We start from the raw sequence: 24,197 nt of genomic DNA, 5'->3' as shown, positions 1-24,197 counted from the left end.
CCAGTAACTCATTCTGATATTTTGCCAGTAATAAGCCCACGTGGTTTTTTATGAGCTTAATTTTAATCTTTCAATATAAACGAGTAATTTATGAAACAGTTATGGGCACGTACGACCTATTCTGTCACGACAGGTAGTGATGTAAATCATTTTACGGGAATAAATCCTTTGATTCGTTCTCTGTAAATGACTGTAATGTTGATTTGTTAGTTTTGTTTTCTATATTCAAGAATGTCAGCATGCCTCTTCATGCGTGTCACATCATCCACTAGACTAGGAAGTGGGCGGGCATCTTCCTGTTTTCGTATTCACTTAAGCATTGCTTTGCACGACGCACAAGTAGTTTCCAGAGGAGATGTTTGATAAGAGTGAGTCGGGGCCACTGGTTACTGATTTATTTTTGTGGATAAGTTCAGATTGGATAAAAGGGACATTTTAAACCAGCGAGAGCCGAAGAGATGTTTTTAAATATCACCTGCGAGAGCATCAACCTGGATTTTACGCACGCCTTTCTGCCGCCCGTCTTCATCACTGTGTTTGCTGTCGGGACGCTGTCAAACATCTGGGGGCTGAGGAGTGTGTACTACAGCTGGAACAAAATCGGAAGCATTAACATCTTCATGTTCAACCTGGGGGTGGCGGACCTGCTGTACCTGTTCACCCTGCCGTTCCTCGTGTACTATTACGCACGCAGCAGCCACTGGCCGTTCGGCCAGCCTTTCTGCAAGGTGACCCGCTTCTGCTTCAACCTTAACCTTTATGGCAGCATCGGCTTCCTCACCTGTATCAGCATCTACAGGTACCTGGGCATCGTGCACCCCATGAAAGTGATGGGGAAAATCACTAGCCGCCACTCGCTGGCCATAAGCACCCTGGTCTGGCTTTTCGTCATTATCCAGATCCTCCCTGATTTGTTTTTCGACAAGACTGACTTAAAACACCCAAACTCATGTTTCGACACCACGTCGGACGACCTGATTAGACGCTACCTGCCATACAGCATCGGCTGGACTGTCACAGGGTTTGCCATACCACTGCTGATCATTTTGGTGTGTTATGGACACGTTGTTGTGGTTCTCTCCAAAAAAGCCAACATCAACCCTCTGCTGAAGCAGCGGTGTTTGAAATTGGTCGTGATTCTGGTGATGCTGTTCTCCATCTGTTTTATCCCCTACCACGTGTTTCGAAATGTTAATCTGAGCACCAGGATTTCAAAATTAGATGGGATTTGCTACACCAGTTTCCGCGGCATCTACATTGCGCACCAGATCGGCAGATGCCTGGCTTGTCTAAACAGCGCAATAAACCCGCTGATTTATATTGTAGGAAATGATGAGTTCCTAATGAAGCTTCATCGGCTCAACATGCGGGCCCGGCTGTCTCTGGCCGGCCTGAGAGGCGCAGTCATTTATCGCAAACCCGTGGAAGCGGACTCGCCGCAAGAGACTCACGATAACTCGGACCTGATGAAAGGATAAGACGCACAGTCGGTTCACCAGAGACACACTTCCGTGCGGCTGATTCCCTGCGTGTCATGCACTGCCAGGACTCCCACATCTCCGGAAACAAAGTACAATAATGGTACAATAACCGATGATTTGCAGGATATTAAGCCAATTATCAGAGAGAAAATCAAATGACCTGCTGGAGGATTGTCTCTGTATCTGCTGGACATTATTACAACAGACAGATCTTGCTATTTGCAACTTAATATCGATTTCGCATCTCATGTAATGCACTAATTTATTGCATCAAGTCATCAGTGTTGTATCAAGGTGCTGCTAATGTTTTTGCACTACTGTGTTTGTGTCCTGTGATTGCTTTCTGACTGTGCATTGCAGGAACAGTTCACTCCATGTATTGTGCTTAAGCATTGCCAGGGAATTGTGTATAATGTGTCATATATTGCACTACCTTTGCACTGTTACAGATAAAGTGTTTGATAGACTTGGCAGTGGTTTCTATTTTCCGTGGTATGTGTAACAAAGACTCAGTCCGTAAAGGTTTTTGAACTGAGGCGTATTTTACTGTCAGTGTCACCCCACAGCTCTTGTAGTGCAACTTTGTTGAGACAAAATACATGGATTTAATCAGGAGCTGCAACAGTGATGTCAGTGCTGGGATATGAAAAAACTGAGAAAAAAAATACTAAAAACTAGTACTAATGTCACCCTGTAAAAAGCTTATTCATTGCAAGTAAAAGTCATGCATGTTCAAATGTTTACTTAAATAAAACTACAGAAGTATTATCAACAACATGTACTCAAATATCACAAATTAAAGTACTCATTATGCAGAATGTCACATGTTAGATACTGTATATACTTTATTATTGGAGCATTATTCCTGATTATTTACTGTGTGAGGTGAAACTGAGAGGTCCACCTACAAAATCAATGCAGTCTAACACAACAGCTGCTACAGGACCCTCACTGACTGTTGTATTAGAGTGCATTAGTTATAGGAAGGTGTACCTAATAAACTGGCCGCTGTGTGTGTAATATGTATATGGCTGATGACAAATGAAGAGAAAAAAACAACATGAGGTGTCGTAGTATGCATTCATGCCACCACGAGACCCAGAACAGCTTCAGTCTTCAGTGCTGTTCTGGGTCTCGTGGAACTCTGCACAGGATGAACACCATTCCTCTACAATATATTCCTTAAATGAATAAAAAAAATGGGGATCGCACACCTCCCCATTTTTTTGATTCATTGAAGGGGTCTTTTTGGACAACGCACCCAGAGGTTTGAGCGCAGTGGTCTTTCCCAAAATTTCCACAATATATTCCCTCATTTATAAATACAATCTTTATTTCATCAGATAATCTCACTGAGAGTCTGGGCTCTTTTCAAAAGACTCCTGAGTACAGCTCATGGAAAGAAAAAACTTTCTTTTTTTTTTAAATTTGAAGATAAAAATTAATATGATTTGGTGTTCTGGTGATGGTGGCAGAAAGCATTGTCGTACATGCTCTTACATTTTATTCATGACATTTTCACACTTCACAAACCACTCAGTGAGCCCTGGGGCATGGAAGCATTTACATTTGATTTACTTTGCCGCTCTTTCATTCAGGCTTTTCCTTTAATTTTCCCCCCATCAAACAGGGAACAAATTAAAGAAAAAAAACCCTGAATAAATTAGTAGAGAGACATAACAAATGCAGAGGCCTCCATACAGGGCATGTGGGGTCACTTAAAGGAATGGAACAGAAGGACTTAAAAATCAGTTCTAAAAGATACTGGGAGCCAATATAGGTTATGTAAAGCAGTCTCTCTTTAGTTTTTGTAAAACCCTGGCAGCAGCATTCTGAATGGTCTGTCATTTTGTAATGGCAGTTTGTAATGGCATTACAATAATCAAGGCGACATATAAAAACAACACAAAACAACTCATACCACTGCCATTTCACTGTCTCGCAATCCCAGACACTATCATTTCATCGCAAATCATATGACACAGCCTATTTCATTCATGGTTCTGATTATGTCACTTGCAATTAATACCCCACCTCTTCCACATGAACGCACTTGTGGCTGGATAGGAAAACCCAGAGTTGACCAAACTAAGTTGATAATCAGCTTTGTAGTACCGGTTATCCAGATGGCCAATGTGACGGGTTTGTCAATCCAGACAAAGAAAAGATGTCCTGGCAAAGCTGAACTGGTTTCATAGTACAGGCCTCCGGTTGGTTTGTTTTGGAGCAGAAGAGACCTCTGCAGATAATTTGGCTCATGGTTAAATACTTCCTGAACATGTGGATCAGAAATAAGGTGAGCACACATTAAGTTATCAGATGAAATGTGGGCACACATTAGCAAGTGCTGGGCAAGCGAGTTAACTGCAACAAGCTGAACAGTGTTGCTGAACAGTGAACAGTGAAGCATTGATTAGTAATGTGAAACTGCTTTATTCAGTGTTTTTACTGGTTTTAATCACCTGGTCCATTTGTTTTGGAGAGGAGTAGACCTCTGTTAAAAATTCAGCTCCTGGCAAAAACCTCCTGAACCATGAACAATGAAGGAATTCTAACTAGGAGAAGTTTCAGCTGGTTGCAATTTGCAATCCTCTCTGCTAGATTCAACTAAATCCTCCGAAATCGTACATACTGGACCTTTAAACAATTTGTTGTCTGTCAAAATATTTGCCTATTAATTTTCTATTGATTAGAATTTAAATAGTTTACAAATGCATCATCCATAGATAACACCAGTAGATATCCAGTGAACTCTGTATAACCTCTTTGAGGAGGACACAGGGGACAGGAGACATGTGCATTTGTGTCCCCCAGTAAAACATGAAGAGGACTTTGACAGAATTGATTCATTATCACGCAATAAATTTGTGCAGAAAAGGAGCAAATTAAGTTTTTTGACACTCAGTCAGAGGACCCCCAGACCTCCTGTTTTAGATGTTTTCCCCCAGTACTGAAACAAAACTACACCCTTGCCTGTATATATTACATATTGTATGGCTTAGAAAAAGTAGCTTAAAAGGTAGGGATGACAAATAATATCTGGCCCACTGCATAAAAACAAACAAACAAACAAAAAAACTTTCCTTTTTCTTAATGCTGTTAATGATACATACAGTCATACATTACATGTGATGACCATTTTCTAAATGTAGGTGTTGCAACTGAGCATCAGGGATTTTTTCTAACCAGCAGATTATTTGATGAATGTAAAAAGCAACTGCATGAATGATCATGTTGGTATGGTTGCTTTGAAGGTTTGCTATCACACCCATGAAACCTGCTAAATATGCTCTTTTTATTTTTATTCTATTTTATTTTATTTTATCTTATTGTATCATTTTATTTATTTTTTTTATTTTTTTTACAAAAAAGATCTTTGCATCTGGACTTAAGATGCATGTTGAATCCTGTGGCTGCTCAGCTATGCAGGAGATATGTATCTACTCTGTGCTAAATCACAAACTACCGAGAGAATTTCAGGAAGCTGGAGCTACTGCCTGTGCCTGTCCTCATCAAAAGTCTTTGTACCTCTCTGTAATGCCCTGGTTACAATGTGTCAGTAAAATGTGAAAGTGAGTCTAGGTTCAAAAAGTCAAGGTTTTTTCTTTAGCAGCTGTGGTAATAGTAAATGTATTCTGCCATTTTTTAAATCTAATTTGGTAAAACTTTATAATACAGCCAGTGATTTACAGTGTAATTAAATGTTATGAATCAGGTACCAATACAATTTAACAGTTCCTACTGGTACTTAAATGTAGGTACAACTGAGGAAAACAAGAGTATGGCAGCAAGGGAGTACCTGTTGGGCATTTCAGAACAAGCGGCAACCTCTGAGGCTGAAAAATGAAGCCAATGCTGCAGTGCCAAAAACTGCAGTTCCTCTAATGACCACTTGAGGCTGGCTCCAAGAGCAAGTCAAACCCCCATGTTAAAATGTCCAACTTTACAGCAGAAATAAACATGTTTACAGCCTGCTACAAAAACAGTTTTGGTCTCTATAGTTAATTTCAACATTCATGACAAGTTTACAGGGGGTGTTTCTTTTTATTATTATTATTCAATCAATCAATCAATTTTATTTATAAAGACTAATATCACAAATCACAATTTGCCTCACAGGGCTTTACAGCATACGACATCCCTCTGTCCTTAGTACCCTCGCAGTGGATAAGGAAAAACTCCCCAAAAAAACCCTTAAACAGGGAAAAAAAAATGGTAGAAACCTCAGGAAGAGCAACTGAGGAGGGATCCCTCTTCCAGGACGGACAGACGTGCAATAGATGTCGTACAGAACAGATCAACATGATAAATTAACAGTAATCCGTATGACACAATGAGACAGAAGGGGAGACAGAGACAGAGAGAGATGCAGGACAGACAGTAATGACAGTAGCTTATAACAACATTCATTAGAGTAATAATATTATAATTCTAATTACAGCTATTGTGGTACAATATGTTGAAAGTATATATTAATATCTGATAGTATATGTGACAATAGTCATATGTGTATAATAACAGTAGAAGTATGACTAATGACTAATGATAACAGCAGCAGCAGGAGGCATCTGGCAGGACCACGGCAGCAGCACAACCACACACGTCACACTATCCAGGCACCGCTGCGATATGAGTTAACCTGCGAGACAGTGGAGCACAAAGGCTCTGGAGAAGAAGCCGAGTTAGCGAGATGCAGTAGCAAGACATGGGTGTTAGCAAAGGAGAGAGAGAGAGAGAGAGAGAAGGAGAGAAGGTGCCCGGTGTATTATAGGAGGTCCCCCGGCAGACTAGGCCTAAGTCAGCCTAACTAGGGGCTGGTACAAGGCAAGCCTGAGCCAGCCCTAACTATAAGCTTTATCAAAGAGGAAAGTCTTAAGTCTAGTCTTAAATGTGGATAACAGGGCACTATGAGCTCTCTAAGATATGACGGAGCCTGACCATTTAGAGCTTTATAAGTTAACAGTAGGATTTTAAATTCAATTCTGGATTTTACAGGGAGCCAGTGCAGAGAAGCTAAAACAGGAGAAATATGATCTAGTTTCTTAGTTCCTGTTAGTACATGTGCCGTCGCTCCTTATTGCTCACCCGTTTACATTTTATCAAGTTACGCATATTTAAGGGTGGGGTTTGAGTGACAGACTGTCTGCGAGGTTTCGCCACAGTCTATGGGATTGATCCACCCCTCGCTCCTCCACAGCTTCACCCTTTCATCTCTGGCTCCTAAGCAAGATTGTGACGGCTGAAATGCCGAACTTGAGGCTTCAAAACAGAAGTCTACAAACCAAACCAATGGGTGATGTCAGAATACCTAGGTCCATTATTTATATAGTTTTGCAAGAAAATATATAAATAAATAACACTCTAAGTTTTGAATGATTTATTCTTGTTGTGTAATTGAGGTGTAAAAGTAGTCAGTACTAAAAAAAACAGTCAGTACTATTACAGGCCTGTTGTCATTTTTTTCACTTTTATATTTACACTTGTATGTTCGTGATGAACTGTTACTTTCTTGTTCATTGTCACATTCTCTTCAACTGTACCTTCATTTAAGTACCAGTAGGAGCAGGTAGGCTAAGTATTTTTTTATTTTTATTTTTTCTAAGATATTTTTAAGGGCATTTTTTGCCTTTAATCGACAGGACAGTGAAGCATGAAGGGGGGAGAGAGAGGGAGAGACATGCAGCAAAGGGCCACAGGCTGGACTCGAACCCAGGCCGCTGCGGCAACAGCCTTGTACATGGGGCGCCTGCTCTACCACTAAGCCACTGACGCCCCCGGAGCAGGTAAGTATTTAATTGCTACCAGATTCATAATGTTACAGTTGACTGAAGCAGTTCAGGCAGTAAGGACCCAAATGCAGGACAGCAGTCAGAAAATATACTTTAATTGATGAAACAGGCTTACAGGCAGATGAGTTGAATACCAGGCTGGCATGAAAGCAGGCAGCAACAATAAGCATGTAAAACAATGAACACAGGGAAACCACAAGGGCACATAAGCACGTGATCCAACAAAGAAAAAAGGAACCGGGCAGTTATAAGTAGGAAACATTAACTGTGGAAGTGGGGACAGGTGAGTGGACTACGGGACTAGTGAGGGACAGGTGAAACTAATCAGGACAGTGGTGATGCATGGCATTCTGAGTAAGTTATTACAACCCACAGAAACATTTAAGCAATATCACACGAGAGGGAGTGATGTTGTACTGTATATCGTATCAAAAAAAAAAAAAAAAAACAGTTCCCCCAGTCTGTTGCCAGGCAACGCAGCACACACGCCAGGAACTCACAAGCTACTTTGTATTTACATTGATCTGCAACTGTGTAACTTGGTCCAGTTTGGCTGATGAAACGTTGGCAAACCTGGATGTTGGCACGGCCGGATTCAAACACACCTGGAGGTCTGCACAGAAGAGTCCTGGCTTTCCTTTTCCTCGTCCTCTCCTGACGACCACTCATAATTTAATTCAAATGTAATTTTGAGGAAAATATCCATCTTCTTGGTGTAACGCTAGTGTCAGTTTGCGTCAATGTAGCGAGTGTGACAGTTGGTTAATTAACGGTTGTATTTATATTTATAACACCTGTGAGCGGGGTGATTTTACTGTTACATGTCCCAGTGATGTTATACTCTATATCAGCACTCAGGGAATGCCTCTCGTCCAATCAGATTACTTGGTCGGAACTAACTGTTGTATAATGTGCAGTAATCTAACTTCCTCCTTCTCTTCCTCTTTCTTTGTCTCTCTCACGCAATAAGCAGTTTTATCATGACGCTTTTTGTTATCTGACTTTTGACCAGGAAAGTATGTTCAACATATTTAAATCTCTTCCATCATAATGCCAGGTAAAAAAAATATTTCCCTCTGCAAATATGTAGGCCTAGCACCATGTCTTAACAGCAAGCAAATGCCTTTCTGTCCACACTGAATCCATTAAATATGTACTTCTGTAATGTCCTGTAAACAATCCACTGTACCGATCAGCTGTGCACTCCAGATCATATAGACTTAGGACATAACCACTTAAAAGGTGAGTACTTGCTCGCTGTGATTTTTAATTTTTAAAAGTGAAAACACACCTCTTATATTATATTTACTTGAAATGACAGATTTGGGTTCAGGTTATTGACAAACAGGTTTACAGGTTGGGCGGGGTGGGTTGGCTCTCATAATGGGCTGGGTCGGTGCTGGTTTTAAAAAAAAAACCTGGTCCACGCATCACTACAGGGTAGGGCAGATAATCAAATCTGGCAGGAAAAAACAAGGGCAGGAAGTGAAGTGATCTGAAATGAGAGGAGATGTGTGTGTGAATGAGGAATAGAATCAAACAAAAGAAAAACATGACCTCAAGAGGAAATCAGGGCAGATCATGACACATACAGCAAACACTGTCAATTGTGGGCTGTATTATTTTTCTTTCCAAGGAAATTATGAAGAAATTTCACAACAAGTTAAAGCTCCAGTAGGCAACATTGTTTTGGTATAATTGAGTAAAAAGTTTATAATATCCTCTAAGCATAATGTAAATCAAGTGGTTCTGCACCTCACCATGGCTCTGTGTTCAGCCTCTAAAGAATCAGTATCGTGCCAATGTGCATCAACCAATCAAAGGTCAGCTCAGACCACTGCGTTCCTATTGGCTGTTCTACTGTATATGTGCGTTCCCGTGCCGCCGGCAGAAGGGGAGAGCAGGCGGCAATGGCGAACAGTGCACCAGGTAAAATAGCTATTCCAGCATTGGCTACATCTGCCTACACGGCTAAACAACCCAAAAAAAGGAAGACAGAACTCGGTTCCCCGGAGCCCCGGAGGGAGGGGAAGGGTGAGGTGGGGCCGGGCCCGGCCGGAGGGTGCGAGGGTCGGCCGTGGGAGCGGAGCCGAGGGCTCTCTGCAGAGAGGGAAAGCCGAGCCTCGGGGGTATGTGCGGGGCGGGCTGCTGCGCGGTGAGTGAGAGCCGAGGCTCCCAGAGAGGGAGAAATAGAACCAAGTAGGATAAAATACTCGCGTGCTCGTCTGGTAGGAGGGGCTCAGGGCGGAGACGAACGAAACCTAACTCAGATGAGACTCAAAAATCAACCATTTTCAGGCTTTCTACCTACTGCAGCTTTAAGTCAAATTTATTTATATAGCATATTTAAAACAACATGAGCTGACCCAAGGGCTTTAAGAAACACAAGCAACATAAAAACAGAGCAGACAACAAAATCATGCATAATACCAGGCAGAGACAATAGTAAAATAGATGAGTTATGCAAAAACTAGAAAACAACCATTATAAGGGGCCAACCAGTGTTGGCAATTTAATTACATTGAAAAGCCAAGGAAAAGAGTTGGTCCTTGAGCTGTGCTTTGGATGACTCAGTGGAGGGGGCGGATCCGATGTGATGGTGGCAGTTTGTTCCACAGACCTGGGCCCTGCGATTGAGAAGGTACGGTTGCCCCGGAGTGTCTGTCGAGTCCAAGGGACTACCAGAAGCGACTGGATAGGAGACCTTAGTGAGGGTTACCTTAGGGAGGTCAGATACGTAAGAGGGAGCCAATCCTTGAAGTGCTTTGAGAACAAAAGTAAAGTTTTAATATAAAATCTAAAGACTGACAGGGAACCAGTGCAGGGAGGTGAGTCTGGGGGAGATAGGCTTATATTTATGGGAACCAAATAAACACAGCAGCGTTCTGCACATACTGCAGACATGAGAGTGAAGACTGACTCACTCCCATGTCCCATGCAGTGGTGAAGATGAGTGGTAATAAAAGCATGGGTTACTTCTACACAATTTTGAAAAAAAAAAAAAAAAAAAAAGTCCCTTTCACTAAGGCTCGCAGTTGGAAAAGTTGCTTCTGACCATGGAATTTATCTGATTATTCAAACTTTAAAGCATAATCAAAAATCATCCGAAGGTTTTTGCATACTGTTATATACGTAAAGGATGACAGTGGGCCGAGTTTCCCGCACAGGTTGGAGTCAAATCAAAACAAAACAAAGAGGGAAACTAAATATAAGAATGTAAGGATATTAAACAGTGCATTTTAAAAATATAACAACAAAAACAAAAAAATATAACATGAATAAAATAGTTTGGAATACACAACATTTAACAGGAATGTTAGCAGGACTGCAAATAAATATGCATATACAAAGGTGCAAACACTTTTGTTCAAAGAAAAGGTAAAGTGGCATGTAATATAAATTGACAGTGACCAAAGTGATGAGTTCAGAGCCCTGAGTTCAACAGTCTTAGAGCCTGAGGGATGAAGCTGTCACTGAGCCTGGTGGTATGGGACTGGATGCAGCTGTACCATCTGCTAGTTTGTGGCTGGGGTGATTTGGGTCTTTGATAGCGTATAGCTAACGTATAGTAATAGATGTAGAGGTCCTCCATGGATGGCAGCACCATCCTGGTGATGTGCTTTATAGTTTCCATCATCCTCTGTAGAGCCTCATGGGTGAGGGCGGTTCAGCTACCTTACCAGGCGGTGATGTAGCCGGTCAGGATACTCTTGATGGTGCAGTAGAAGTTGCAGAGTATCCTGGAGTCCATATTGAACCTCCTCAGCCTGAAGAGGAAGAATAGCCACCTGTGATGGTGTGTGTGTAGTGAGTTCAGGTCAGGTCCACAGTGATGTGAACCCTGCTGACTCTCCACCATGGTTTCTGCTATGGAAATAGGGGCGTGTCTCTTTCCCTGTCTTTCCTGTAGTCCACAGTCAGCTCCTTAGTTTTGCTAACCTTGAGATGGAGGTGGTTGTCTTGGCGCCAAGATGTCAGAGCTCTGACCTCCTCTCTGTAGGCCGTCTTGTTGCCGTCGGTGTTCAGGCCGATGACAGTCGTGTCATCAGTAAACTCAGTGATAGTGTTGAAGGCAGGTGTGGCACACAGCCCTGGGGGGCTCCGCTGTTAAAAGTCAGGGTGGAGGATGTGGTGGTACCCATTCGCACTCTCTGGGGTCTGCCTGTCAGGAAGCTCAGGATCCAGTCACAAAGGGCAGTGTTGAGTCCCAGGTCTCTGAGCTGGATGAGAAGCATAGAGGGCACAGTGGAGACGGAAGCTGAACTATAGTCAATCAATAGCATTCTCACACACGTGTTCCTCTGGCTCAGGTGGGAGAGGACAGTGTGAAGGGCTATTATGATGGATTTTCTTGTTTTCCAGAAATGGCTTCAACCACCTAAGGGCTGTTCCTTAGATCCCAACTCAATGCTTAAGTCTGGTACTAAGCAGTTCATGATTGACTGTATCAAATGCTGTGCTGAGGTCTAAAATTGTTACAATAGCACGGTTCTGATTGTCTTCTGCTATCAGCAAATCACTGTGATCTTAAAAGAGTTGATTCAGTGCCATGTTGCTCATAAAAAAACAGATTGTAAAGCTTTGAATATTTCAATCTTGCTTAAAAAGGGATGGAGTTGCTGGTAAATGTTTTAAAAATTGGAGCTTGGAAATGAGCCTAAAGTTCATAGAGGAAAGAGTGCAGCTGATTCTCAAGAGTTAACTGCACTTTAAACAGGACGAAAGTGAAAGTCTAGATTAACACCTGAGGAATGTTTTGAGATACATTATCATTACTGGAAATGTCTGATGTCATCCATTGTTGAGGATTCCGTAGAATTGCACCATTAATGAAATTAAAGCATCCTGTCCTCCTCCAGCTCTGATGAAGCAGGAAGTCAGAGGCACAGAGCTGGTTGACGTCTATGCCCTGGGAGGATTTCACTAAATGATTTATTACATTGTTGACATGCACTGCCCTGACAGCTGATATGTAAGTTCCTGCCTTGTCAGAAATAAAGACTGTGGCTCTGACTTTGACTTGCTTGTGAATCAAACCAGGATCATGCTATAAACAGGAACATTAACACAACAAGGATATACTTTTGTAGTCCAGCATTCCTCTGGCCCATTGAAGTGTACACAAAAGCCACAAGTGGTTTCTGGTCAGACTGACGGCTAAAAGGTAATAATTCACACACTACCTCTTGATTCTGTACAAATAAGATTTGCACAAAGCTTTTTCCCACCAAAGCATACTACTGTGTAAACAATACTCCTCTGCAGTGTGTGATGTAACAATGGCAAAAATTCAGGAACTTAGGCAAAATCTCAGCAGTATGAAGGATCATTCTTCCTTCATGGTGGTGAAATCATTTCCTGTGGTTTCACACTGCAGAGATCTCAGACACAGTTCTCACTCCCTCATTCTGAATCAGAGACACTGAATAGTCCAGTCTTGTTCAACAGGCAAAAGAGAGCCCATCCTATCTGTGTCCTTTATTGTGTCTGAGCAGGATCCAAACACAAACTTGTGTTGTCTCTACAGATAAATATTACTATCTGGCTGATTTTCTCTCCCACTCAATCTCTGACTCTGTAAACGCAGTTTGGTAACAAAAACACAGAGCAGCATGATTAATGTGCATAAGCACTTAGAGGAAACACCGGGATCAGCTGCAGCCAGTGACCATGCAGTGTTGCATGTCTGTCAAGGAAAAGGAAACAGTTTTGGAAATTCAACCTCATTGGCTTCATACTGCTGCCACACCTTTTCTCTGCTGCCTTTTAGAGGTTCAAATTCTCTTTACCTCAGACTAAAATTACTCTTTTGTTGCACTTTATTCATTCAGCCTGACACTGTGTTCAAGTTAGCAGATTTCTTGTCTTGAGGAGAAGTTATCTTGTTCTTGTTCTTGTTGTTGTCGTCTGAAGCCTCAAGTTTGGCCTCATGGCCATCACCATCCTGGATCTTTGGAGCCAGAGGTGACCATATTTGGGTGAGAGGGTAGAGCTGTGGAGAAGTGAGGGCTGGATCTGACTCACTGACTGTGGTGACACCTTGCAGACAGCCTGCCAGTCAAAGTAGCCCCATCCTTAACTAGCGTAACTTTAAACAAAATAAAAAATTTGATTAAAGAAATGTAAACAGGTGAGTTACGTAACAATTTCACCCCCCATTCAGTTGTCATGAATGTTGAAATTAGCTAAAGAGACCAAAACAGTTTTTTGTACCAGGCTGTAAACATGTTTATTTCTGCTGTAAAGTTGGACATTTTAAAATGGGGGTCTATGGGGGTTGACTCAGTCTTGGAGCCAGCCTCAAGTGGCCATTAGAGGAACTGCAGTTTTTGGCACTTCAGCATTGGCTTCATTTTACAGCCCCAGAGGCTGCCGCTTGGTGTTAGCCTAACCAATCAGTAAAAGAAAAGAAAGTGAAGTATACATTCCAGCAGCAGCAACATGCCACTTCAGTGTGTTAGACGGCATGCCAGCATCGTGAAAGCAAATGAGGTGTGATGGGCATGACATGTAACACAACAGTGTCAACCTCTAGTGTGACATATAGCATATACGTCGGCAGCACTTTATAAACAATAACAATAGCATTAACATGACGGCAACAGTCATATTCCATCCCTGTTGGTGGCTGATCTTGTCCTCTGCTTGGAGGGTAAGGATCTCATGGACCTCATTGTTTTCCCAATTTGTTACCGCTGGAGTGACCTAACAAACATTGTTTGGAGTAGTCATGACTGAATTTTTACCTGATTTTGACCAACTGTAAAATGTCAAATGACCAACTGATACATTAAGATTAGTTTTATAAATAACAGTAAAAACTACAGCCTTATATATTTCACAGTTTAGCTGACAATCCAGCTTCCTGGAAACCCCTGAGTAGATTCAGTTCCTTATATGGCCATTGATTGTTGTTAAGTAGTTAACTACAGAAAAAATGTAATGTAATTTTAATAATTTCCTATTTTAGGGAGTTAAAATGGTATTGGTTTTTCTCCCAATCTGATCAACTGGCACAAATCATACACATTTGTTCAGCGTTGGTAGTCTTTGTTTCCAGTTGCCTGCCCTCCATCTGGACAGCACACTGATGTATGACATCATAGTTGCGAGGTTGCCATGGAAGTGTTGCTCAAGCACTTGTTACCATAGCTACATCATCACAGGCTTGTATTGGTCTGCCACTGGCCACAAAACACCTTGACTGGATGCCATCTGAAATTTATATATGGTCATAAATATATCTGTACTTTTGATCAGTGTCTGAACCCCATTTTAACATCACATTTCACAGCCCCACTGCATCCCTGCGTGGACCGCAACACACTGAAAGCTAGCATAGCATCAGCTCACAAAAGCTAAATAACACAGTACTATAGCTAAAATAAAACCATACGATTGATTGATGCTTAACTGCGCCATAGGAGCACTGAAAAAGTTGAGGCCAGCTCAACTTTTGCCTGTCAGCAGCAGCAAGTGTTGGGGCATCAGTTTGCCCTTCGCCCTGAAATAAACCTGAGATAAACCAAGTGCAACTTTGGAAACACAGGGGTGGGGGGGGTTGAATGCCTAATAGAGCCCTGACTGTGATATCTCAGCTCTGTGGAGCCCTGTCCTTCCACTTTCGGAGAAAGCCACTTTAGGCCAGGCCTACTGGTGCTACTCCATACACAGCAGTTACAGGGTCCGGTGGTATAACCATACATCTGTGAAAGAGTTTCAAATATAGATGACCAAACAGGGCAATCGAACGACAGGAGAAAGACATGTGTTATAGGGTAGTGGAGCCAGCATGATACGTCTGACAGGTGGGGTCAACCTCAGGGTACAGTCTGGCAAGTCTGCCTCTGCAGAGATGTAAACAGTGGAACACTTTGAAATGGAGTATGCCATGCCTCACACAAATTGTTGATAACTTATGTATTCTCTCAGTTGCGGATTGCCAGGTCCTATCAGGTAACCTCATTCCAAATTCTTCTTCCCAAGCACCCTTCAGATGGTTAAGAGAGGGGCTAGACATATTTTGAATTGTATTATATAATCTTGAAATAGTGCCCCCCTGGTAGGGGAAGAGGCTGAAACAGTCATCCATCCAACCCCTACATGGAGCTGCTGGGAAGGAGAGAAAGTGCTTCTGAGTAAAGTCTCTTATTTGTAGGTATCTAAAATAATGCTTTCTTGGGATGTCATGCTTTTTAACTAAATGGCCAAAGGAAGAAAAAACACCATTATGGAAGAGGTCTGCAATACATTTCAGGTCCTTTTGGAGCCACAGATGGAATGCTGAGTCTAAAAGGGCAGGTGTGAAAGTGGCTTTGCAGACTATGGGGGTCGACAGGGTGATTTGTTTCAGGAGCACTGAAAGAGTTAAGGCCAGTTCAACTTTTGTTTTTAGTGCTGGCTACCATTGAGAATGAATTGTCGCCTGTTGCTGTGTTGCTCTTAGTGTGAACACAGTATTATAATGAGAAAGTAAAAAGTCTCACAACTCTCAGAACACACAGAAAAGGTGTGACCAAAAATGACACACACTCTTTCCTCACAGGGAACAATTGGAAAATGACAGGCCTTCAGACTCATCAAATCTGGAAGCAGGAAAGAAATTAAACTATACACAGAAAGACAGGTACACACCAAACACCATACAGAAGTAGAACTGGCATATAAACATAAAATACAGTTCTCCACATTGGTAGCAGTGCATACATTTGTCAAAGCTTTTGTAGAAAGCTGAGCTGGTCTCTCCCCAAACGAGAGACTGCATGCCACCCCCGAGAGCACTTACTTAATACAAACACGTCACTGCCCTCTACTACAGGTAGGGGGAGCATACACTATTTAAAGTGGGTCACAGTGAATGTACACAAACAATATTAACTGGCCGGCCTGGTTAACAGTTCTAAGGTGCTTAGTTTATAGCAGTTGGAACGAATTGACGGTCTGAGGCGGAGAAAACAAAAAGTGCTATATACTCAGTCACTGTCCACACTGTCCACAGTCCCACTTGTAAAGCATTAGCGTCATTAGCATAGTCAGACATTTACCTCTGGCTTACCTAGCAGAGTAAGCCACTCTATGTAGCTGCAGTAATGCTTCTCGTAACAAAGTCCTTAGCCTCGTCCAGATCCAAGAAGCTATGTTGTTTCCTGTCAGCAGCTGTGATCCACAGGACTGCAGGGTACCACAGTGCATATTTAATTCTCTCACAGTCTTTAAGCATATTCTTTACCCCTTTGAAGGCTGCTCACTGCTTTGAAACAGCTTGTGTGTAATCAGGAAAGATCCTCATCTTGTCTCCCTGTGGTGTTGTTAGCTCTTTAGCTGCTGCTGCCTTGCGGAAAATAGCCACCTCCTCTTGGTAATAGTGACATCTCACCACGAAGGCCCGGGGTGGCTGGTCATCCTGGGGTGGCTCACGTAGGGTCCAATGGGATCAGCTGAGTACTGGGTTCTTGTCAAAGCCCAAGCGTCTGCTGAGGTAGCTTTCTCATGAAGTCTATTGAGTTTTTCCCTGCCTCAAGATCACCTCTCCTAGACCTAGCCTCCAGGTCTTCATTCTTGTCAGAAAGGGTCTTTACATCCTTCTTTAGCCACTGCATGTCACACTAAGGGGGTGATCACACAGAAATGAGATGCTAGAGACACGGATGCTTCAAAGACGATTGAAACGCTGGAAGCGCTTATTCAATGCGCGCTAGCTACTGGCGTCTGATGCTCAAAAAGTTGAAAATATTTTAACCTTTAGCGTCTACGCGCGCCTAAAAACGCGCATCAAAAAACGCACATCTAAAAAGAAGCGTCTACAAAAACGCGCGTCTAAAAAGATGCCGGAAAAACGCGTGTCTAAAAAGACGCTTGAACGCCGGTCAGACACGGCGTATCATAGGAAAACAATGGTTTTACTGGCGTCGCATTTTTGGCATTTCATCTCGATGTGATAGCTCCCTAAAGGTTGGTAATAGCGTCTCAATGGGTGCTAGCATTAGTGTGCAGGCCCTCCACCCGGTCCTCCAGGGTCTTAGTTCGACTGCTAACCTGGTCAAATGTGGATTTCAGATCATCTCTCAGCTGGCTTATTTCACGTCATAGTTCTTAAGACTGTGTATCAGCATTGTCGTCAGTTTTCTTCAGTAAGTCTTCTCTGAGAGAGTAGATTGCCTGCTGAATGGTAGCATCTTTGTGGCCAACTTCATCAGCAGCTAGCTGCTTCGCGTGGTCAGCACCATCTTTTTTAGCCAAGCCAGTAACTTTAGCTTTCGAGTCTGGAGCAGCATAACTCTTTCTGCTGGGAAGACGCCATATTTCAGGGGGGGGGGGGGGGGGGGCAAAAGGAGCGAGTTCAGGTCAGAAGAATGTAGTTATAAGAGTTAAAGAACAAAAGTAGAGTAGGAGGCAGCGAATATGTAAAAATAATTGGCTCTGGCAAGGTGCTCAAAAAAGTGCATCCTCACATTGCTCTGCTCCTCTTCCATGCGTTGTTGATTCAGTATTAGGCTAAAAATATTGTTTGTGGGATCGATGAAAAGCTCTGGCAGCCCTGCACTGAAATGATCAACTTCTTCTGCATATTTATTACAGACTGATTACGGAAGACATGGAAGATGTCCATTAGCTGTGATTAGTTGTTCCTTGTCACATGACATGCAGTGCAAGCACTGCGTTTCAAAAGTTGAACTCTGCTTATCTCAGGGCGCAGCAGTCGTGCCCTGAAAAATTGGTGCTCGGGAACACATGCGCGCTGCGGCAGTGTCACTCTGGCATACGAGTGCACCTGCCGCGCGTCTACATTGAAAACAATGAATTTGAGGCCGCAAAAAATGTGCAATGTGTATGGCCCCTAAAGGCACAAGAGTAGCACCCAGCACCTGACCTCTTGTCTTCCAGGAAGTTAAAGACGTGGCATGTGTATGGCTCCTTAGAGTACAGAATGTGTACGTTCAGCTACTACAAACGCACTGTACACCTTTTGGAAATTCAAAAAAGGACAAGGTGTTGAAGTTGGTGTAAACATGCTGCTGTAAGTCCAGTTTGATCAATGAATTAATGAGCCTGTGGCTTGTCAGATGCCAGAGCACAGCGCAGTGATGTGCCCCTAAAGCAGACCATGTGGACAGTTAAGTGTAAAATGTCAATTTTCAACAATCACAGATTGCTTCATCTTAAAAACTGCAGCTTCCATGGCACATCCATTTCCCTTTGCTCACCAAAGCTCAACATTATGTAGCCCAATAATATATGATACCAAATCAATAATAATACATAAGTATATAATTTGTAATCAACATTGTTGTTTACTAACCTCGATGGAGTCGTCACTCAGTGTGGTGCAGAGCAGCTGTAGGATTTGGTTGCGGAGGTCTGGGAGGGAGTCCGTCAGAGTGCTGACCTGCATGGCTTCACACTCATCTGAGCTTGTACTGGTCATCAGGACTTTATCCATGGTAACTGTAACATATATTCACATTAACTCATGTACAGTGTGTGGGTTATAGGCAACCACACAGGTAAGTGAAACAACCGTGTGTGTATTTTTGGCTCTGCATTTAATCTGCACATACTGTATATCCATAGGGCATTTTCTAAACTAACCATGAAGGATAAACGACAGATTGTTCTGGGACTATTGTGTGTTTTACTTTGGTGGAAAACTCTATTTATCAATACTGTCATAAAGTACCTCCTGTGGAACTGTTGAAAAATAAATGCAGTAATAAAATTGACACACCCATGGTTGTTTGCTCATATTTTTGCCTTCTTTATAAATAAGGGGAAAAAACCAAATGCTGTGGGATGTTTATGCTCCAAAAGTTTATTTTATGATATAAGTATAAGCAGCAACCAACATGAATCACTTCCTTTTCCGGTCCCAGCAATCAAGATATTTCAGAAATGAAACAAAGACAGTGTTTACAGTAAGACCTTAAGACTTACATAAAGTGAAACTGAAATTGAGAAAAATGTTTGCACTGTTGTCATGAATAAAATAAATACTTTTTACTGCCCTGTTATATTTTTATATCACATTATTTGATAAGTTAATGATAAAGGAAAGAAGGTGTGATTCATCTTCTGTGATATGGCATATCCAAGGATGTTACTTGTTCTATCTTTAATGTTGACCAGTGAAGGGAAATAAAAAATCCAACCAATAAAATCATCTTAGATTATCAGTGTCTGCTGTCCAGCTGCTTACTATAATAACTCCAAAGTCCAAACTCATGCCTACACCTACCAGCCAATCAGTAAGCTGTAAACACACCTATCCACATCTATCAACTATAGCACAGGTTCCCAACCCCACTAATGGTCACCAAACCTTCACAGTGGTTCACAAGCCCCTCTTGATTTTAAGGAGTGTTCAAGGGGTGTCCTTCCCAAAGCTTTAAAAATGAATATATAAAAATGACTTAAGCAGGCCTATATCTCAGCATTTCATTCATTTCTGTGAGGAAAATTACATGAAATTGGCATTTTTGTTTAGATTATGATTCAAAATAATAATTTCACATATATAATTATTCAATTATGAAGTCCTGATATAGTTTTAAATCCACATTGACTCTGACCTGTGTTCAGTGTCTCTGCGCAAAGTAGCCTTACGTCAAAAGCGGCTCCTGCAGAGCTGAGAGGACAGAGACCGGCCCACCAAACTACCTTCACCAGACTAACTGACAGCAGACATTAACTGAGTTAATAGTTTTCATGTCGCACAAGGAAATAAACAGTGTGTGTATTTATTGATTCACTGATGTTTTTTTCCAGCCCACTGTAGTGAATGAAGGGAATCTGTTGCTCGCAGACAGAATGGGTGCTGATCAAGTAATGAGTATAAGGTTAATAAATCAAAAACACATATACAGCGAGATATTTCTGTGATTTTAAACAGCTGTCTGGGCAGATTAAGCTTTATAAAATGTAGGGGAAATACCTCTTTGAGAATATTTGCACTCATAACAAAATTTTGGGGCACCACCCTCCTAATGAGGGAAGCGACTAATCAAATGAATAACTCCGTAAGTCACTTATTAATTCGTCAGCACGCTTATCAATAATGAATCAATCTCAGTATCTGGGTTATGAATTCTCTATACAGTGATTTTTGTGCCTAAACCTAACCAGACCTTAACCACAGGGCATCATGATGATTTCGGAACGGACTTCGGAACAATGAGTTTAATATGGTCGGAACAATGGGCTGTCGAACCAATGGGCAGTTCCCTCTGCAATGTCCCGTGGGTGCCCCAGGTTGGTTGCCTTACGCTGCAGAAAGCCTTGGGCTTGGCACGAGAACCACTGTGGCAAGTGGCTGGCAGCCGCTGGTTCCGATGAATCTGGGGCGAAGAGGTCGGTTGGCAGGGTGCCGTAGCATTGTTTCGACCTCTCATTAGTCCGATGTCCCGTTGTTCCTATATGTGATTATACTAGGCTATACTGTTTTTGTGTACCATAGAGGATCAGCAACGCAACAAAAGTAGGCTACTGGTCGAGATACAAGTGTCATAGAGAGGAGAGAATGAAACACCATAACCTCCTGTTATTAACTCTGGGGTCCGGGTTATGTGGGGAGCTTTCCGCGGTGCTGAATGGCTTCCGGCGGGCGTATTTTTGCCTTGATGGTGCGCCACAACCGGCTCTGGGTCAGCTGGGAAAGGCTTGAGGAGGAGCAGGCTCACGGCTTATGTGTTTGCCACTTTCTTTTTCATTTTAACCCACACCATGATCTTTTCCTAACCCTAACCAAGTGGTTTTTCCTAACCAGACCTTAACCACAGGGCATCATGATGATTTCGGAACAACGGGACTTCGGAACAATGGGTTTAATATGGTCGGAACAATGGGATGCCGGACCAATCGGCTGTCGGAAAAATGGGCAGACCCCGGTCGGCAGATGCTAGTCTACTTCGTTCTGATTACTCGCTTATAATAATGGTGAAAACAATATCGTTGGCCGTTCAATATTGTTGTCAAAGTTATTATCAACGCGCAAAAATGTTGAAAACACTGGAGATAAAAGAAAGCTGGATTAGCAAAATTTTAAAGTTTAAAATAACTTTGATCGTGAGCACAAAAGAGTTACGCAGAAGCAAGTAGATAAAGTAAAAACTACGAAAACATAAAAGCAAGAGACTAAAAATGAAGAAGAGCGCAACACGAGAGTATACGAAAAGCGGAAATTACAAAAGGACGGAAAATACAAGAAGCAAGAGAGTAACAAGAGGAACAAGAGGAATGAAACAAGAGGTATCACAAGAGGGTGAGCCGCACTGAGCGCACTCGTATTTATCTGGCCAAAGTGGGCGGATTTGATAAGGCGGCCTCTCTGTCTAGTTGAAAAATAGTGTCATCTCATGTTATTTTGGATGAAATTTAATGCCTTTCTTATACAAGGTTGTATACTTTGATATGTTACGTGCGATGGACACAGTCTCTTCCCATTATGATCAAAATGATTCTTAACATCCAATTAAAAATACAAATTAACATTAAATCAAAATACAATTATTATGTCGCGGTATCAGCTAGGCTACTTCAAATACACACACCCTAGTCTAGTGGCAATATATAATGAAAAACAAAATGAAGAAGCACATATTCATGCAAACAAGTTGATTAATAATACCCAATTATATCTTAATTCGAACTATAAAGTTGACTTCCTTACGGGAACTCTTCTTAACTCCGCCACAAGATGGCAGTATGAATACATTTCCATATTTTTAACAACTATGTTGGTCTAACAATCTCTGCAAAAAATACCACAGTCAAGCTAACACCAACCACATTAGCTTACTTGAACCAAGAAGCTAGCTAACTTTAGCTTTACCTCACTAATGTTTTAATAATTGACAGTCACTCACCAAGGCTGTGTAAATGACATCAGTAGAATCAACATTAATAAGATACTCAATTAACCCTAATAAAAATTACACCATTTGTTATTAGTGCCTAACATTGTAGTTAGCCTACATGATTTTCTAAAATGAACAGGGTTAGCCTAATACAGCTAGCTAACAAGCTAATGCCAGATAATTAAACAAAACCAAAAAAGAACTGATAAAATCTCTACAGGATACTTAATTTTTAACTTATACAACAATAATTAAGCCTACCTTTTTTCCTTAGTTTGGCTTATCCTTCTTGTTATGTTATTTTAATAACTCTGTTTATAGGCCTAGTTAAATTTTTAATCTGCATGGTTAAGGTTTATGCCGTGGTTACAGAATGACAGCAGCAGCCTGCATCACCTTCAGGTTCTGTCAAAGTCAAGAGTGCACTAGTAAGCCATACTGCCAAACAACATGGTGTAACTCCACTATATTAATCACTGTCAGTGCTAAATTTTAAATCATGTTGGTAAACATTGAATATACTAAAAACTCAGATAGGCTACTGTAACACTTTTTTAAGTCATATCAGAAAATGAATTTTCTACTGCTACTGAAGGTATGGCCTACTGATTGTATACACATTCTGCTTTTGCTCTTTAATGATTGTAACGCTAAACGAAGACCTAGGTTGAGGACCACTAATCAAGAGTATACAGCGCATGTAGGTTACACAATGGTTAGGCCTATCTGTTGCAAGGTTGATCATTTTCTATATTAGCAAAGCCTTTTAGCATTGTCCCAACCACCCAAACTGACACAATAAAAACAACTTAGTTCCAAAGGTGAAAACATGAGATTAACACATTTGTCTTATTTTGTTGCAGTAACGTTAGTACATAAAGTCATATTTCCAACAAAGTTTTGCACAATATTTTAGCTTTGACATTTTTTTGACCTTATGATGAAAACTACAAATAAACTGGAAATGACACTGGAATTTCCTGACCTCATGCGTTAAGCTTCCTGTTTGATGCTTACCTCAGCAACATACATAATATCACATCACTGAGGGCATGGCATTTTGATTATGTAGTTTTACAGCTGGGGCTCAACAAAAAAAAAAGATATTTTCACTAATAAATTTAGAAAATAAACCCTGTGTAGTTATTCTGTCAATATTCACCTTACATGTATGACCCAGTTTCCTTATTCACCCGACAGATACAGTCTTGTAACAAAACACAGGACTGACATGATGATCTTTTCTTCACAAATAGATGTTGCCTAATGACATGTATAACAGATGCCTCTCATAGAGGAAATTACAGGCCTATCAGACAACGCCCAATTAGAGTTCTGCAAAGCCCAGTGGGACCCAACAGTACTCCGGTCTGGAAGTGTTGTGTCAGAGGTAATGCTGAGTCAACCTGTAGACCTAGTTTGGGGTTTCAGTTTGAGCAACATAGCAGTTATGGAGCATTTTTTGATTGTTGTCTGTAAAAGTGCCATGACAAGAATACAGGCTGAATCCTTATTCACTGCTGCCCTATGCTGCTGTTGGCTTTTCAGGCAGTATCAGGTGTATTCTGTTTTGCTGCTGTTGGAAAGTGTACTTGGCTGTTAGGGCTGCACGATATCAGGAAAACATGTGATAATGGTGTTGAATATTGCAATGACAATATGACCTGTGATACATAAACAAATACTGAAGTATACACTTTAAATGTCTTTCTGCTTTAGGCTGGTTTTGAATAAAGATTTTAAATGCAGTGATGTTGATAGGTTTTCCAACAGGGGGTCATTTGAGTTGGTCCCCAATAAAATTTGTGTTTTTTGACAAATTGTAGTGTTAAAGTCATGTTTAAAGTTATATGGTTACAAATCACCCTTCACTAAGTCCTGCCCTTGAAAACAGAATGGCCAATCATAGCGTAGCATTGGCCAGCTTGGACAAGGGTCCGACAACAAAACAGCCATGCCCTTCGGCTTGAACCCTAATTACCAGAATCAAATACTAGATATTCACAAAGTTACAAAGGCACTAATCTGAAAAGTCATTAAGATAGCTTTCAAGAGGCACAAACAGTCACCAAGAAAAA

General features: G+C 41.6%; 1 protein-coding gene across 1 annotated transcript; it reads left to right on the top strand.

Moving 5' to 3' along the window:
• The first annotated feature begins 343 nt into the window (after positions 1-343).
• LOC126385370 (P2Y purinoceptor 1-like) lies at positions 344-2,477 on the top strand. Its single transcript, XM_050036944.1, has one exon. It carries the CDS (start codon positions 459-461, stop codon positions 1,476-1,478), a length of 1,020 nt encoding a protein of 339 aa, XP_049892901.1. The 5' UTR covers positions 344-458; the 3' UTR covers positions 1,479-2,477.
• Positions 2,478-24,197: the final 21,720 nt, after the last annotated feature.

This window comes from Epinephelus moara, chromosome 24 (genome assembly GCF_006386435.1).
Source record: "Epinephelus moara isolate mb chromosome 24, YSFRI_EMoa_1.0, whole genome shotgun sequence".
Classification (NCBI taxonomy): Eukaryota; Metazoa; Chordata; class Actinopteri; order Perciformes; family Serranidae; genus Epinephelus; species Epinephelus moara.
This window is presented reverse-complemented; position numbering and strand designations above follow the sequence as displayed.

Coding starts and splice junctions, on each gene's coding strand:
- LOC126385370 (XM_050036944.1), top strand. CDS start 459: ATGTTTTTAAATATCACCTGCGAGAGCATCAACCTGGATTTTACGCAC.